General features: G+C 36.0%; 1 protein-coding gene across 2 annotated transcripts in view; it reads left to right on the top strand.

Moving 5' to 3' along the window:
- Window positions 1–18,928, top strand: part of CYP7B1 (cytochrome P450 family 7 subfamily B member 1) — a 186,236-nt gene that overhangs the window by 65,171 nt on the left and 102,137 nt on the right. Inside the window, exon 1 of one of the 2 annotated variants that reach the window (XM_074386700.1) lies at window positions 38–10,196. The exons of the other annotated variant lie outside the window; for it this stretch is intronic. Coding sequence (XP_074242801.1) covers window positions 10,093–10,196 — 104 coding nt within the window. The 5' untranslated portion in view covers window positions 38–10,092. Of the gene's footprint in view, window positions 1–37; window positions 10,197–18,928 lie in introns of those variants that run through there. 2 annotated transcript variants of the gene reach the window in all.

Raw genomic sequence — 18,928 nt, 5'->3', positions numbered from 1 at the left:
TAATCTTTTGTTTTGCTTTTAAATAATAGATTCTTGTTTAAAATATTTTATTTATATGTTCAATTTCTGATAGGTTTTTGCATAGGAAAAAAGCCTTTGTTAGTAATTTACAAATAGATTAAATCCAACACATAATTGAGAAGCATTTGGCAACCTCTGATGAAAACGTATATAGCATTTTCATTACCCAGAGACCATTATGCTAGTTATTAATTCTGATAAAATTTAAAATGCATCTACATATAGTTTCACAATTACATAATTTAAGGGAGTATTTTTGATACAAGAAATCTATATTTCTTGAACTAATGTGTCTTTTACAGTATGTACATGGTATATACATTTAGGTCTCAGACAAAGATGTATGAATTAAAGTTATATAATGACATATAGCCAGTCTTAAAGAGCTTAATTTCCTCTTAATAGCATGTGTATACAACTATTAGTGGATGTTTTTGCATTGCTTTGAGTATTAACATTTTCTCTGAATATTCTGTGTATCCAAGTAACCATGATTGTGGTTCATTTCACTTAATGGTCATCCATATAAAATTAAAGCGGAGATTAGTATTATTTGCTTCAGCTAATACCAGTTTTACTCTTTTATAGGTCAGCTGATATTTTCGCATCACAGGTTTTCCCGGTCTCTTGACTTTTTCATTTTATTGTGTTGTTTCTTTCGTTGATATTGCCCTCGTAAGTTCAAGGTGAAGTTTTCAACCTTAAAGCTGTAAGTCAGTTTTTATGTAAATAATTAGCAACAACCATCTTTGACATCATCTTTTTATTTATTCAGCTTTGCGTTCTGTTATGTAAATAACCATACCTGTTTGTCTTTTAAAAATCTCGATTTGTAATGGGCACATTAAAAAATCCTTAGCTATTCAGTGTTTTTCTGCAAATAAATGTAAAGTGGGTGCATTGTGCCTTAGATTAAAGGCTACTAAGGCAGACAAAAGGGACACCATTGCAAATTAAACTATAAAGGTCTGAAGTATTATTAAGAGGTTCACAGATACTATGTTCCAATCAGGCTCAATAAGGGTTGAATTCCTATTATGTTTCTAAAGCCTCCAAAAAGACATGGGAAGGGACCCAAAGTTAAAGTCGTCAAATAGAAAGCACTTAGGCCAAGAGCACATGAATGTATAGCTGGGTAATGTGCCTTTCATCTTTGAAATAAAAACAGTTCAGTTCAATTGGAACTGAAGTTTCCACCCTTTGAGAAAGTTTATTTTAATGAGTTTTCACTTTATGCGTGGGCTGCTCTTTAATCGAGGCTGTTCCATTGAAGTCTTACCCAATGAAGACGCAAGACAGATTGTCCAAGCTTGCGGCTATTGTTAGGGGTTGATGAAGTGTATGGACCCTTATGGTTAATAACAGAAGTAGATGGTCAAAGCCAATAAATAAAATCTTAACTCTGATTGTTAAGGGTGCTTTATGCTGAAAAGGTTTCCATTAGCATGGATTTTTGGTTTTGAAGGACTTGTGAACCCAAAGGCAGCGTGTAGCTCTGTCACACAAACTAAGTCACTTAGACAAGCAGCAATCTGTCCTAGCTGATAAACTCAGTTTGAATTTTAAAATTTTAGACTTCTTCTCAGAAGTCAACATTGTTAATATCTTGACAGACAATTAACTTAATAATATATGAATCGCCGCACTCACTATTGATTTATCATGAAAGTGTGGTTTAAGGAGGTCGTGTGTGCTTTGCTTTGTGGGGATCTTGATGTAAATTTTAGAAATATAAATATAATATATTTTAAGTGGTCGATATCTGAGTGTGTGGAGGGGAGGAAGAGACCTTATGGTTTTAGTCATGGAATGAACTCAATTGTCGTAAATGTGGGTTGCTCATCGAAATGACCTTTATATGCTCTCTTCAAATTTTTATTATTCTAAATACCATTTAATCTAATTACTTGGCAATGGATATCATCAGTTGTGTACCCACTGTTATCCTAGAATTTATCAATACTATGTGTTATGAGCAGGATTTCCCTAAAAATCTGTTCCAGTGACTTCACAACTGTATATTAGAAGCCACTACATCCCATGATTTCAATCATGATTGTTGCAGCCTTGATGACCTTGAATGGGTAACCCTGCCCACAATTGCCTTGCCACTGGAATGTTGGGCCCTCCGGAAATCTACTTTATCTTTACCTTCCAGTTACCTTAAGGAAAACCTACCTCTGACAATTGTGGGACAAAAATGCAAATATGACCCTTAGCACCTATCTTGCACCTGCCATTCTATGGGGACCTTGCTGGCCTGGAATGGACCACTCCACCCACAGGAAGCACCATTAAACTTCCACCCTGAACCACAGCAAGCACCATCAAACTTCCACCCTGAACCACAGCCATCGGCTAACCTCGGACCTGGAGGTGAGCATAATGGCTGCATGTTTGGCTTTTAGGGGATAAATCTAAGAAGGAAACCCATGTATGCCCCAGAAGGGGACTTCTTACTGTTGAACAGGGAATCACAATTTCTGAGTACCTGGACCATGAGCACAAAGATGGAGGGTCTGGGGGAGCATGTCCCTTTGGGTGCTGAACTCCTTGACTATGGAGAGAGGTGTAAGCCTAGGAAGATTTAAGGGCAGGAACCCTGGTGCTTAGTCCTGGTGAACGATCCTCCTTTGCTGGCCTCCAAAAGTGTTAGGATTACAGGTGTGAGCCACCACACTCGGCCAAAAACACGACTCTTAGAGATGTGCATCAGAATGGATGTGGTGACCTGTTATGCCTCCAAATATGTTATTTTATACTTGCAGACTACCTAAAAGGTAGAATACATACATGATTTAGGGGAGTCATACAATTTTGTTTCACTAAACAATTACATCCCAATGACACTCATGGATGATAAAGAGCTATAGCAAGTCAATAAACAGTTGGGCAATTTTCACAACGTTCTGAAATGTTCAGCCGAAGGAATTGGAAAATCAGCAGTGACAACATGAAATCTTTTTGATAGTGTTTTATCTCCATTCCCTCTACAGTTAAAATAATAGAAAAAGTGGAATAGGTATCAATTGTTGAATATTACCAGTAATCTAAACTCACAGAGTGTTTCTCCCTTTTCTTCAGTTGGGGAACAAATCTCAGGGAACTCAGTGGTTTCCCCTGCAACTGTGATTACAGGCTTGTGTCATGTTAAGAACTGAAAGATTCACATGCTTAAATTTATGTCCCTGTTACTATGCTGTAGAGGTCTTTCTCCTTTGCCTACATTTCCCTCTTTCGGGTGTAGAAAGAAGCAGTGGGAGTTCGGCAGTGAGTTCTCTCACATTTTCCCATTTTCCCTCCTCTGTTGCCAGTGATTTTGCTAAAATCAAAGTAATGTTATGGGGATTTTGTAGGGGCGGGAGGAATGGAAAATAAAATAGAGGTAGGATCTTGGAAGTGTAGCAAAATGGGATGTTCTTTCCTCTTCTGTATGTTTTATAGTAAAATCTGTAAGGAGGAGTAAAGTGCCTAGCAAGGATAACAATGAGAGACGTTAGTACAGTGAGTAAATGAAGAGCCAAGTGAACAGAGGCCCAGCAGTACTGTGTGCTAATTTATATAAACTGTTCAGTGGAGGCCGTTTCATGTCCCTTTCCCTTCTAAGAAATACTGTGCATACTTTAGACCCCTGTTCACAGTGATTTTCCACCTCTTCATCTAAAAGATTAGTTATATTTTTTCGTCTCAACATATTTCAGTGGTGTCAGACATTTAAAAAAGTTATAAAAACTTTTCCAGTATTTCTCTCTTCTAGAAAGGGCAATTTAAGTAGTCAGATGCCCACTTTAAAAAAATAATAATGGTTTTTGAAATGTAACACAAATCTTAATTTCTATCAAATTTCAAAGTAGACACCTTGGAAAGCAACAAAGATATTTCCAAATTTCTGGCCTGTAATTCATGGGTTGGGTGCCTTTGTAGCCATCATGGTGTCAGGCCATTTACTGAAGTGCACTGCCCTGTTACCTTATTCCTGGATTTGATTGTTGGATGGTTTAAATTCCCAAAAAGGAATATGGGCAGTTTTATTCATACATTGGGAGAAAGGAGTCTACATCTTTTTATGACATCCTGTCTCTGTGCAACATTCGATTAAGTATTTGTTTAAAAAAATAAATGTTGAATTTATCCTGTTGATTTTCCTTACCTTTAACAAAAAAGGCTCACCATCATTGTGTGCAGCCATTCATCCTGAGAGTAGAGTGATGGGGACATCGGTTTTCATATGTTACATGACACAGAACCAGAAATGGGATGCTGTTGTGTTCAGATCTGTCCATCACTGAGGATTGACCTTAGACTTTCTGATCAATTCTGACAAGTCACTGACAGTTTGCAGGGGAAGCACATATGTGACAAAGGACAAGCAGGGCTACATGTGTCAGCAGGAACCCTCTGATTCCGACTAGAAGGAGTCAAGTTGCTGACAACTCTAGTATCTGGATGTTCTTAGTTTTTAAAAAAAATATGGCTTCAGAAAATCACAAGTACATATTCTTCCAGATACACAGTTTTCCTGTTGATTTAGTCCTTGGCTAAATGGCAGGTCATAATGATTTGAATGCTAACATGTTCTTCATCTTTTTGCCAGCTTGTTCATGCATTTGCACACATTTATTGACATTCTGGATCCTGGTAGATGAAAGGTAAATTGATATTCTTTATAAAAATGACAACTGAATTGTTTTAAGATTTAGCAGTGTTTACCATAAAAATGGCACATCTGGCTCAAGTTTGAGTCTCAAAGCATTAATATCTGTCCGTTGCACCAATGGTACAGGGACTGTATAGTATGGCAGTTAAGAGCATGAATGCTGAAGCCAGAAACACAGGTTTGAGTCTTTTCTCCACTCAAAAAAGCTGGGAGACATTGAGTATGCCACCACCTAATTTTTCTGGGAGTCAAATCTGCACAACACACCTGTAACACACAGGTGATAAGATACAAGAGATCTTATCACCTTGTGTGTTAGGATTATATGAGTTACTACCTGCAAAGCATTTAATGCAGTGCTTGACACAAGATAGATGTTTACAATTATTAAATTCTATTACCGATTCTTAATATATTTAAAATATAGTCACTATGAGATAGCATAATGTAAAAAGAGAAGACTTGCGAGTTTATAATTTTGATCAAATTTGGGAAAATCTGAGCCCTTATCTCTTGAAGATTTTTTTGTCTCCCTGTCTCTTTTCTTCTGGGATTCCAATTACTTGGATTGCTTTATATTACCCTACTTATCATTACTTCTTTTTAATTTCTTTAGTGTTTTATCTTTTTTCTTTCTTTTGGATAGTTTCCATTGCTGTTTCTTCAAGTTGACTGATCTCTTCTTCTACAGTATCTAATCTAATCTGCTGTTAATTTTACCTAATTTTTTTTGTTGTTACAGATATTTCATTTTTCATTTCAACATTTTCATTTTTTGTATCTTCCATTTCTTTCTTTTCAAGGTAATTTTTTTTTCTCTATTCTTGAACAAATGGAGAATATTTAAACACATGATATTTTAACATCCCTGTCTGCAAATTCCATTCTGTCTCATTTTGGGAGTCTGCTTTTATTTATTGATCAAATTTTTTTCCTCTATATTTTCCTGCTGCTTTGCTGGCCTGATAGCTTTTTATTGCATACTGGATATTGAGAATTGTATGGTTTGGGATGCTGGATTTTGTCATATTCTTTGTGTTGGGCTTTGTTCTGGCATGAAATTAAACCTTTTGATATCAGGTTGATTTATTGGAAATTTGCATTTAAGGGTGGGTCTGGGAACAGATCATTCGACAAGTCTTATAGACTATACATATATTAACAAACTTTGTCAATGCTACTTATTAACTTGTCAATCAGCTCTCTATCCATTCATCCAAATAATATTTTATTCAATTTCTCTTATATGTAATAGAATAAAGATACGTAGGAGTACTCAAGGAGCTTACAGTCCAGGAGTGATCACTTAGATATAAAACATTATCAGGCAGCAATTGTATACTAATAGGATTATATGGAAAGTGTTGTAGCATCTGTCGATATCCTGCTTTTACCATGTGTATATATAAATGTCAACCAAAGTACAATCATACATTTTCTTTTCTTTTTCAGCCTCACGGTGTTTAAGAAAATTATTTATACAGATTTCTGTGCTGTAAGACTATATATATAATATATAATATATACATACACATAACAGACATATATAATGAGATATATGCATATAAAATGAGGAGAAAATGTATATATGTATGTGTGTACATATAAAATGAGAAAAATATATGTATGCATATATACATATATATAATGATATATATAAATGGGGAGAAAAATATATCCACATTTATGAAAATTCAAGCATTTATTTAACAAATATATGTTGGTTGACTATAATGTGCCAATTCCACAACTGGAGCTACAACCATGAAAAAACAAAACAAAACAAAATACTTCCAACACACAAATTTAAAATGCAAGATCAAGTGATGACAATATATAATGTCTTATAAAATGACTCTGTGTTTATCTTCCCACTTTTACTTGACATGATGATTCTAGCATTGAGTTAATGGTAGAAAGTTACCCCTAGGCAGGGCAGCCTATTTTTTGTTCTGAGTTCCAGAATACAAGTGCTGCTGCTGATGGCCAGTTCCAGTAAAGTGTTTTGTTTTAAAAAGGATTACTGATGGATCTATAATTTTGTCTGCGAAGGTGCTATTTTTGTAGCTACAAATTGAATTCCATTTTTAGGATTTTAGAGTATAATTTTGAAGAAGATTCTTAATTGCAAAAGAAAAGTCATGCTAGGAGCTACTACTACAAATGTTACTCCTATTGTTGTTCTGCCTCTGCTATTGTAGCTCTGATTTTCTTAATTGTCAGCATGTGCCAGTGCTCTGTTAGGCGCTCTGTTCTTTGCTTACTTTATCTCTTTTAATCTTTGAAAGAACTGTGTGAGTTGGAGGATAATAATAGTGCAGAAGAGAAAGGATTGGCCATAAAATCATTTTTAAAATATTTATGAAAAATGAGACATAGTCACCAAGACAGAAATAATTTTTAATCTGCTATATTGAAAGTGCTATAATAAGACTATTAGCACATGCTACATTGCACGTTGTAAATTGCAATTAGCATTGTTGATCTGATGACTGAGTAGATAGCTTTCTGATCAAGACTTATTTGGAAAATTCAATTCAAATTCTATATTGTTTTATAGAAGAAAGGCATATTATAAGAATATTCCGAATTTAAAATAACCCTCACAAGGGTACCTCTTCAGTATTACACCATGCTGAAGGGCAAATACCCTACTTAACTAGCTTTCTGAAGAATTGTCTAATGGTTGAGTCAGACACAAGATTAGAAGGGCCAATGTAGATGCACATAGGCAATCCTTTTCTGTAGACCTTGACTTCCTTCTCTAACACAGGGACTCATTTCAGAGAGTGACAGATGACAAAACCAACACTGGGGAGATGGCCTTTTCTTGGCACCTCACCCTCTTTGTAGCACCACCATTTGTCCCTTCCCAGAAAGCAGTGGTGGTGGGCTTCTTTGCAGTGACTGGTCCCGGGCAGTGGAGCCACCAAGCAGGAGAGATGCCAGGAGGTTTACCGTGCAGCTGTGAAATCATTTCTATGCAGCTGTGAGTTGTATACAAATAGAGAACTTGTTTGCTGTGATTCTGCTAGTCTAGAAGTTATAGCAGATCTCTCTGTGCTGAGCTGACAGCAGACAGGACCACTGTTAGCAGAGTTAAGGGCTCCAAATGCCTCTACTCTTGTCTTCTTCTGGTGGATTAAACTTTGAGAGATTTGAAAACCGTCTACTCCCTCTCCCCCTCATTCCCGAGTCTCTCTTCCCCTTCTAAAAATAAAGAACAGAAATGGGCAACCTGCAATGTGCTTATTTCTATAAGTGCAATTTGTTATAATGGTAAAGTATTCTTAAGCTGAAAAGTATGTGTGATTTTATTCTTTAAGACCTTGCAAGAGTTTTAAACTGCTACGAAGTAGGTATCTCCTTTTAAAATTGGGATGCTTGAATATTTTATGTGTTTTCAAATATGAAGCTTAATTTGCAAGATATCTATTTTATAAGGTGCTTTATGTTTATATATTATATATAAGTATATAAATAAAATATGTTTTATGTACTTTTTATATGATTTATATTTTACAAGGTGTTTTGTACTTATGTATTAATCTGTTACTCAACCATGGATTTATCCATTCATGAAATTTATTGATGTACTACCATGTCCTGGGTAGTGTAGACCTACAGTGATATATGAAGGAGGTTTCTGAATCTAAAAATAGCAAGTGTCGCCAGGCGCCATGGCTTATGCCTGTAATCCCAGCACTTTGGGAGGCCAAGGTGGGTGGATCACGAGGTGAAGAATTCAAGACTAGCGTGACCAACATGGCAAAACCCTGTCTCTAATAAAAGCACAAAAATTAGCCGGGCATAGTGGCGGGCACCTGTAATCCTAGCTACTCAGGCAGCTGAGGCAGGAGAATTGCTTGAACTCCAGAGGCAGAGGTTGCAGTGAGCTGAGATTGCACCACTGCACTCCAGCTTGGGCAAAAATAGCGACACTCCATCTCAAAAACCAAAAAAACAAACAAAAAAGGCAAGTATCCTAATTGAGGTGTTAGCAGAATTCATAGAAAAGGAAGATTATTTCCAAGGTCGGAAGAATTGAGGATGTAAGAAAGATCTAAGAGAGAAAGTGCCAAATATGGTGCCTGGTGTATAGGAGCTACTTAAACAGTATTTACACCATGAATGAGTGATGAAGGAACAAATGAAAGAGAAGCAGCCTTTGACCTTGCAAAGTGAGTAGGTTGGCAATGCCAGACCAAAGGCAACCATATGAACAAAGGAAGAGAGAAAATTAAAGGCAAAATTAGGGAATGGAGAGCAGTTCAATCTAACTGGATTTCAGGGATGAGTGTTTTATAAGTAGAGCTCATTCAACTTTAAAGAATTTGCGTTTTGTATCATAGGAAGGCATTTAGAGTTTCAGAGAGGATGGGGTGACCTGGTCAGATGTGTGCTTTACAAAGACTTGGCTGGCAGCAACTGGTAGGCTAGGAGGGATGGATGGATTCCAGAATAACAGGGGCTGGTACTGAGACAAGTGCAATCAGTGAACCTGAATCTGCTGTGACTCTCTACTGCTTGAACAATATCCTCAGAAGAATGAGCAGAGTGCCATTGTTGTTATCTGATAGAACTGTTCTTGGTATGGCCTGTAGAAAATGTCAACCAAATACTGTGGCAGGACGTAATCAGTCATGAAATCAGACTACAAAAAATTGCTCTCAAACAGTAAAGTGTGAGGAGAAATAGCTCATGAGAAATAAAAATCAACCTAGTGAGACTAACGTAGAAATCAAATCCTTTGCAATCTATTGTGCTTAATTTTCAACAATCTTAAGTGTTTCTGGGAGAGTACTTTGTAAGTTGATGTTTTCTTTTGCTTTTTCCTCCTTCGAAAAGCAATACATTGTGTATACCATTTACCTTTTTTCTTGTGCTGGTAACACAAATTACAATTCCATCCAGATTAGCCCTAAGGTTATTTCACTTTCACTACCTTTGAGAACTATTTTGTTCTTTGTAAAATATACAATTTAAATAATGTTTATAGAACACAGTCCAGATTTTTATGAACAGTATTATAAGACCCAGGATTCTGACTTTTTAATAATTTTCACCATTTACTAATACATTTTCATATGTTCTGAGTAGTAATGAAAACACTACTTGAATGACTATATATACATACATATTCAATTCTAAACACACAAATACACACACATCTATATCATTAACGTTTTTATGCAGTGGGGAGAATTAAATGCGTAACACTCTTCTTCTCCCTCTACACTTTATATTCAGAAATAGCTCATAAATAAGATATGAGAAAGAAAGGAATCAAAATATCAAATTTATTGTTGATCAAGCTTTTTGGAAAATGAAACTTGGCATGTGCAGCTAAATGGGCTTGTATTATATTTTGGTTCTTCCTCACAATACAAGGAAGTGATGATCCACCCAAGGAAATGATTGTGTATTCAGAGCACGCACCCCTTCCCAGGAGGATCAGTGTTGCCTCTGGCACAGAGCTGATGGAGAAGAGAATCCCGCACTGCACTCCTTTCTCAAGGTTAGTCCACCCATTGGAATAATTCGGTTCAGTGTCTGTCAGATCATTGTTGCCCACAGTTAGATAAGTTAGCATTTCTTCTTTGTGGGGAGGCAAAGGAGGAGGTGAGTATGACGTTGAGAGAGAACTAATGATGTTATCCATGGTAAATCCTTTCATCTAGATACACAAAACCGGTGGAAAGGAGGTTCCCCTCTAACATACACATACAAATACACAAATGTCTTCAAGCTTCATTTAAAGAACATGCCTGACCGGGTGCGGTGGCCCAAGCCTGTAATCCCAGCACTTTGGGAGGCCGAGGCGGGTGGATCACGAGGTCAAGAGATCGAGACCATCCTGGCCAACATGGTGAAATGCCATCTCTACTAAAAATACAAAAATTAGCTGGGGGTGGTGGTGTGCGCCTGTAGTCCCAGCTACTCGAGAGGCTGAGGCAGGAGAATTGCCTGAACCCAGGAGGTGAAGGTTGCAGTGAGCCGAGATTGCGCCATTGTACTCCAGCTTGGCTCCTGGCGACAGAGTGAGACTCTGTCTCAAAAAAAAAAAAAAAAAAAAAAAAAAAAAAAAGAACAAGCCTATGTAAATATTTTTGACTACGATTTTGCTATGCATAACTGTAATTTTAATAACTAGTACTTTTGTGACCGAATTGTGGATGATGGGGTCAGGTTGCTCCCTGATAGGATGTGTTCTTCTTGGCCCTTGGTCCCTCACTCACCCAAGAATGGGGGAGAGGACCCTGCCAGGTGCGGTGAGCTTCTTCAAGTAAATATCAGACCCCAAAGAGTTTCACAAAGAAAGTGATTTATTTAGGCAGAGAGAGAGAAAAAGAAATAGAGAGAGCAAGCTAGCTCCCATGCTGCTGTCTTGGGACTCCAGAGATGGAGTCTGTATAGGTGAGGAAGGAAAGGGGATTTTAACCTGGGAGTTATTCCTGCCCCATTCAAGTTTTTTGTCCTATGAAAGGAGCTCCTTTAACTTCGGCTGGAGTGATTGACCTTTGATTTCTGGGCAGTCTACCTTTCCAAGCCTGAGAAAGTTAAACAAAGACCTCTAAGCTCCAGGATGGAGACATGAAAGAAGGCAGATTGGGCATGTCGCTAGGAACTTCTTGCCTTAACCACGCCCCTTGTGGACCCAGGAAGAGAAGTTAATTACATTCCCTCACTTTCAGGGTTGAACATTGGATATAATTGAATGTGTGTATTATATACACTCAAGAATGCAGGTATCTAAGCCATATTTCAAAAATTATTAATGTCTAACAAAACATTAATTCAGAAAAGCAATACATTTAATTTAAAACTCTTTATGACAATATTAAATGTGAAGCTATGGAATTATTTCTGAAATCCTACTGGAGCTGATATCATAGCACATAAATCAACAAACAAATGCCTAGTTTCCTAGTGTAATACCAATATCGGTATTATATTAAAAAAATTTTTTTACTCATATCTTTGTGAATGTTCTTGGCTGACTTCTTTCCTTAAGGATTTTGTGTACAACAAAACAGTGATTATTAAGTTTTGCAAAGTGTCAAAGAAAAGTAGTGACATATTGGCTGATTGTGAAAATGCAATAAAGATGTCATGTTGATTAGGGTGAACTGGTGGTCACAGTGAAGACAGAGTAGCAGTAGAGGATGTCATTGAACCTCCAAACTCAGTAAATTTCAGTGATTTTGATTCAAACCATGCTAAGATTTTATTCAAATCGCTTATCATTTTAAGTGAAATATTTAGATTAAGATTTACACTTAAAACTGATCATCTGTTGTCCAATATCAATTACTCAATACAGACAACTTGGCATTGAGGCAGACTTACATACCACCAGGCAAGCAAGAAAAGAACATAATATCCTTTGCCTCTTTCTGCTGATTGTCCATTCTCCCAAGGGCATTATACATATTCTGATATTGCAAAATATACAACAGCAAGCCAGAGGGGATTAGAATTACATAATTAGCACTTCTAATTCTCAGGGTAGTTCTCTATCTTCCTCCCTCCCAAATACTGCCTATCATATGCTAGTGTATATCTATTTCCAGAGAGTATACTTTGATAGTGAATTATTTTTTAAAACACATCTGCTTTCCTCTGTATAATTTCCAATAAAATCTTTAAAACTCCATGGTTTGTGATTGGTCATAGTGGGGAGAATTTTGTTTGATTTTGGATTTTAAGTCTTTAGAAAAACAAATTGGAGTGCAAGAAGAGCCAGTGGGTGGTGGAAGCCTAAGTGAATAAAATGTAAATGTTTGGATGAAATGGTTTATTAGTGTAATTTGGTGATAACTGACTACCCAAGATAGCCTGCCATGTTAGAAATTGGGGAGGGAGACTTTTCATTTCAAATGACAGGTGAATATCATTTTCAGTGGTTAGCTTTTGATTGCATGTCCTGTTTTAGTGGTCTATTGAGTTTTTGAACTGCTGTAGTCTGATTGAGTTTGTGAAGTCTCTGTTCATTCAAAAGAAAGGAAGTGCATACTATAATCCTTTCAGTGCCAAATAACCCCTCTAGATAAACTTGGACTATATTTTGACTATAAAAGAACTTCTACCTGGAGATGATGTCACAAATTAGAGAGCTGGTTGCCTAGTCATTTATCAGGGAATATGGCCTTGAATTACACAGACAGGTTGAAATAGATATTAGACTCTGGAATTTGGGAAATAACATTGGCTCCAATATTCATTTTCTTGGCCTCTAGGTACTTTCAAACTAAATGAAAATGAACTCCATTAAGGATGAAAGTATTGTCTTAGTAGAATTCTCAGACATCCATTTTCTCTCTAGAAGGCTTGCTTTGCATACACATACATTGCACAGCATATGGATTTTTGATTTTTGAGTTGTTGAGGTGTAAATTCTAAATGCATATAAATTTATTATTGTTTAAAGCTGAATCATTCAAGGTTTGTAATACAAATTCTCATTCTGTGTTCTACTAGATGATATTAAGTGGAGATGAATTGCTCAGTTGTTACGACTGCTTGGCAATCCTGTTTCCCCTTTTGATACTGGATATCTTCTTTTAAGAAAGTATTTTTTAAATTGATCATAATTCTTTTCTCCTATTTATTTAGGGCTTAGGATGTGCCAGTAAGATGTTAGTATTATTGTACTACATTGGAGACAAAATTCAAAGAGGAAAGATGTATGCCTGATGTAAACAGCTTAGCGAGGTTCAACCCAGGTCTTCTGCTCTTGGTGGTGACTCAGGACAGCCTCTTTATCAAGCAGTGTCATTTTAATTATTGTGATTCGTTTTCTATTTGTAATAAGGGATGAAATGGACCTAAGTAAATTCAATAGATAAGAAGAGCCCTTATTTAGGACAAGGATTTCTTCTTTTGTCCTGAGGCAAACAAGATTTCTTGCTGCAACTTTCATATAGAAAATCAGAGAAATGTAGGAAACTTTTATAATTGTGACACTTTTGACAGGTATCTCTATTTAATTAGAATTAAGATCCTGATTCACAAAGAGAGATGAGAAGGTATGTGTTTAAATGATGAACACTTTCTTAGGTAGTATATGGAAAGAATGATTGTTTCAAGAGCAACTATCCTCCTAAGCTTGAGGGTATAAAAAGAATGCCTACATTTTAAATGTTTTCCCTTATACTCATTATTGGCACACTTTACTCGGACCTAATAGTCGATTTTACCATGTATCCTAACTTCAGCTTCACCTTTCTACACTAAAATTTCCTTGCATTAGGATCAAGTTTACTGCTAAATAGAAGTATACTTTTATCTCAGAGTCAATTCTACCAATTATGTTTTCAGAGAGAAATGTTATCATAAGCCTGAAATCTCATAGAAGATAGAGGGGCTCTTCATGCTGTTTTCTTTTTCCAGCAAAGTATTTTAAATAGGTGCTTAATAAAAGTAGTTCTTATACAAATAAAAAAATTTAAGGCCCAGTTCAGATATTCTTGGTTAAAATAACCTGTTGGAGTTCAGAGAGCTTATATACCACAATGTTAAATGCTCTAAATACCAAAGTGCCATCTTCCTGAATTTTATTGTTCTCACTGAATCACTGTATTATCTTGATACTTTCTAGCATTTTCAGTGCAATTATTAAAACAGTTATGGTGGCTCTAAAGGAATGTAATTGAAAAAGAAAGATGGCCTGTACTGGATGAAATTTTTAATTAATCTTTCACTGTTAAATTGTTCAAAATTAATCAAGTATATTGCCTATAAGAAGGCAACTACACTTTACATACTTCAGTATTATCATCACCAAGCCATATATTAAAAGTTAATTTCTGATTTAAAAGTGTACTTTAACTGCAAAACCATCAATTCTAAATAATTCTATTACCCTCTCACCCCCCAAAAATCTTATAAAACCAAGGACATGATAAAGAGAGTGCTTTGTGCTTAATGTTTTGAGATTTTTTTTTTTGACGTGGACTTTGCAACATCAAATTATGGTATAGATTTTTATAAAATAACTAATCTGAATTGGAGAATATCATTCACTCATTGACTCATTGATTGATTGATTCATTCATTCAACACATATATGTTGAAAAAAGTGATGTTTTAGACAATGAGAATAATGACTGAAATGCAATAGCAATTTTCTGGCATATTATGAGACAATAAACAACTTAAATTCTAATCACACTATAGATAAATATCCTTGGCCAAATTATGGAAAGGTGGTGTTTTTCCCCCCACCCTTTTTGAATTATGCAGATTACATTCTCCACTGGTTCTTACTCTTTTTACCACCCTAACATACCAGAGTGATAAGACACAACTCACCTGATAGACTTGGCTCCTCAGATGTGCTTCTCAGATAAAGGAAGGAGGTCACTTATCCCTTTGTCAGAGCTGGGAATGACTGAAAGAGGCTTTTGGCTCTCTGCCCATTCCTAGGTTGAGAATTATCAGTAAATAGGATCATAGGTAATTACTGAGTAGGCCACAGAGATAATGTCTAAATACATTTAATGCAAGGTCCTTATGATTCTAATGGTGTCAATGGAGCTAAGTAAGTGTAGCTAATTTTTTCCCCAGTAAGTCAACTGGTTGTTGATTTCATTGATTAACTAGATATTTCCATGTCACACAGATATACTCTAGATGTCAACAAAAAATAAGTATATTGTTTCGTTGGATATTTATTAAGATGTGATTGTTGCGATCAAGACCATTTTAAGATAAATATGTAACAGATATTTCTCAAAGCCAGAACAGCACAAAATATTGTATATCCTTGAATGCAAAAGTCAAGAGGTATGTCTAAGATGCTTTTCTGCTTTGAGGTTAAGCAGTCTTGATCTTACCACCTGGCTTTCAGAGACTATAAAAAGGCATTTCAAAGAGGACAACGTGTAAAAAATGTGCTGCTGTTCTTAGAATCAATGAATTAGGATTATACCTTTTCCTGAAATTTTTCTATGTTCTGATACATATTATATTTTTTAAACTGCATGCAAAACACATATATAATGCTATACGTTGAGACATTACTCAGAAAAGCAGTATTATATGAATCAAACAGGGAGCCCACTGAGATGATTAAAGTATATCTGTGGAATTTATAGACATTATTCATCTACCAGATAACACCTCTTGATAAAGTATCCTGCCCCAGGTTTGATTGAATGACTTGAAATTGGGTAAAAATCTTTTCTGTACTGGGCTAGCTATACAATGAAGTCAGCGGACACGTGGGTAGAATAGACAAGCTATTTAATGTCATGATCTGAGGAAGTAAAAAAAAAGTCTTTATTTCTTCATGCCATGGATTATCTCTGCCTTGACTGTTTTTAAAAACAGAAATACTTCTTTGAGAGTTAACACATCATACTTCTCACAACTTATTATGAGTTAGTTTTTGATTGCTTTCTCTCCTGACTAGACATATAGAAAGAAAAGTGCAGAGAACAAAAGGATAACCCTGAAGAAAAACTTGAGCTGTTTCTCTGCTTTGCCTAATCTCTTGTCAGGACATTATTTGTTACCCACAATATTCACTTGAGAAAACAACTTTGAGAAACCAGCAAATAAAAAGCCAAAGAATGAAGATGAAGTCCTTTTCTAGTTCAAATTGCTCATGTCTCTGATCTCTGAAATATGACATTGGACAATCAATTCAAATGGTCTTTTTTAAAATGTAGACCGTTGCATTGATTGTTATTTCATGCTAACTGAAAGTTTCCAAAATATGCTGTCTTGCTGTACAGACACAACTAGATTAAAACAATCACATGTGTCAGTTTGTTTTCTAAATATTCATATATTCTCCTCCCTTTCTCAATTGGCAGAGCCAGTTGACCAACAGATGTTTCTATTATGTAGTTTGGGATATGCTTCTTTCGTTTGTTACCCTATTAATGAGAGGATTTTTAATGTTTCCTCCTCCAGACAAGGGACTTGTCCTGATGGCCTAGCTGCTACCTATATTTTCTGGGCTTCTTTTGTATAGTGTTAAATATGATTTAGAGATGTCATCAAATTGTATTTGCATTAAAGGGAAAAACCAAGTATGTAAGAGCCAGACAGTTTTATAAGAAGAGTAGACTGTCATGGCGTAAGGGGTAATGCTGTGCTTCTGTTTTATATATAATTAAGCAGTTCAAGCAAATTAAGATAATTTATCTTAGCAACTAGATGATTGTTTTTCTCTTTTTGAATAGGAGCTCTCTTTTATTTTGTTTTAAAATGCATCCTTACCTGCTGTTTTGGAAGAGAATAGAAGCGTTTAAAAAGGTAGAATTTTGTATTGTTGAAAGAAATGGGAGACAAAGCTGTCAACCTGTTCATAAAGCCCTTTCAGCTCATCTCCAGGCATGGTGACATTGGTACAGACAGGGTTTGTCACCCATAAATTTACAGCTTATTCCAGTCTTTTCATAAATTGACTAAATTTTTTGAAAGAAAAAATATATGGATATATAAAATACCCAGTTACAGGTTGTGTTCTATTTAGCCCTTGATTGAAACGTATTGCTCCTTAGTATTTTTTAGCTTTGAAAATTATAATATGGAACAGAGATTAGAATGAAATTATCATGGCTAGAAGGCATTTACTCAGTGGTGGCAGCCACATAAACCTGGGTCCTGAGAATGATGATAATACATTAGGTTCTGCATGCCCGATATTATTGCCGTACATTATGTATGTTTCATTTATACTATTTCGCACACACCAGCAACGCTGACAGATAGGTAATTACTCTCTGCGCCAATGAACAGTTATCAGCACCACCGCTGTTTATGGCTGGAATGAAGTGCGCTTGTCAGTCAAGGTCACTTGTTTGTGTGTCCTCTTTAATAGTTCCTTCACAGTTGTTGAACTTTGCACGCAGTTCTTATTGCAGGGTTCCTGGAGGTTACTTTACTACATAATGTGTTTCTGGTGTTATCAAACTCACTTATATTTATCACTTTAATTGATAAACAACGAAGTCACAGGAAGCAGAACTGAAGATGTGAAAAAACATATTTTGCTAGTCAGCTGATCCCAGTAGGTTTTCAGTAATGAATGACCTCAAGAAGATGCATTCAGCACAGACCCTTTCAGGTTGTGATACACTGCCAGCCTAAGCTAGTGAAATCTCATTTATACTGTTAACCTTAATTTCAGCCACTGATGGATGCTGACACAATTTCATAACTACTGTAGAGTTAACGTTTGTACCCTCTGGAAGTGTTTTTCTTTGTTCATTTCTTGTGCAGTGCAGAGGTTATTTTCATGCTTAGTATACTTACATAATGGGCTAAATCCATTTGGTTTGACTTGAAACCAGTCATGTTTATTTGTTAGATATGTGCCATTACAGCCTCCTCTTCCCATACAAAATATTATCAGTCTAATGCTGGTTCTCCTCATTGTGTTAAAGCACCAGTCTTGTTCCAAAATGAACATTGCATGGTGCATTTTTTAGATTAAAAATAAATTCAATGCCATTGTGACAATTCCATGCAGGCTGTAATTTCATCTGTTATAAAATAAAGAGAATGGTTGGTCTTCTTATTTTTGTTTGTTAGCTACAGTGCTTTACTAGAAACTGGAATAACCTCCAGGATATAATAATTTATCCAGTCAAGATAACTGGAGTTATTTCCTTAAGCCTGTGATCAGCTTGAGTTTGCGTGTTGGGAGATTTATACTGCCATTGCTTATTACCAAAGAAACAGTTAAAAAGGATTTATGGTAGTGCCCGTTATGTGTGTGTCTGGAATTTTTGTGTATTTAACTTCTCTCCTTGCCTATCTCTGTTTTTTCCTCTCTTAATATTATCGTCAAATAGAGAGACTATCTATACCTACAATTAAATGCAAATTTTATTCAGGCATTTAAGCAGAATCACATTCATTCATTAAACCAAATGATTCTTTTATTTGAAAAAATATATCAGCACATGGTAATATCACACTCTGCTTACAAGGGCCTCTAGCTCTCTGTCAGTGCAAAAGTTTGCTATTTAATTATTAAAGGATTAAACTATAGCAAAAGGTGCCTGGTGACCGTGAATGTTTTAGTTAATTTGATTATGCCCATAAAGAAAGAATTTAATTCCATAGCAGCCACTGGGTCTTATGCCTGGCAGTGTGGTTCCAATGCATTACGGGTACGATCTTGTCCTAGGAGAAACTGAAATTGCCATTTGGGCGAGGTGTGGAGGAAGAGATGAGCAACTCGGTTTGCCGGTGAACCCAGGTTAACACCATGCCTCGACGTTTTCAAAA

This window comes from Saimiri boliviensis, chromosome 15, assembly GCF_048565385.1.
Source record: "Saimiri boliviensis isolate mSaiBol1 chromosome 15, mSaiBol1.pri, whole genome shotgun sequence".
In the NCBI taxonomy this organism is placed as follows: domain Eukaryota; kingdom Metazoa; phylum Chordata; class Mammalia; order Primates; family Cebidae; genus Saimiri; species Saimiri boliviensis.
This window is presented reverse-complemented; position numbering and strand designations above follow the sequence as displayed.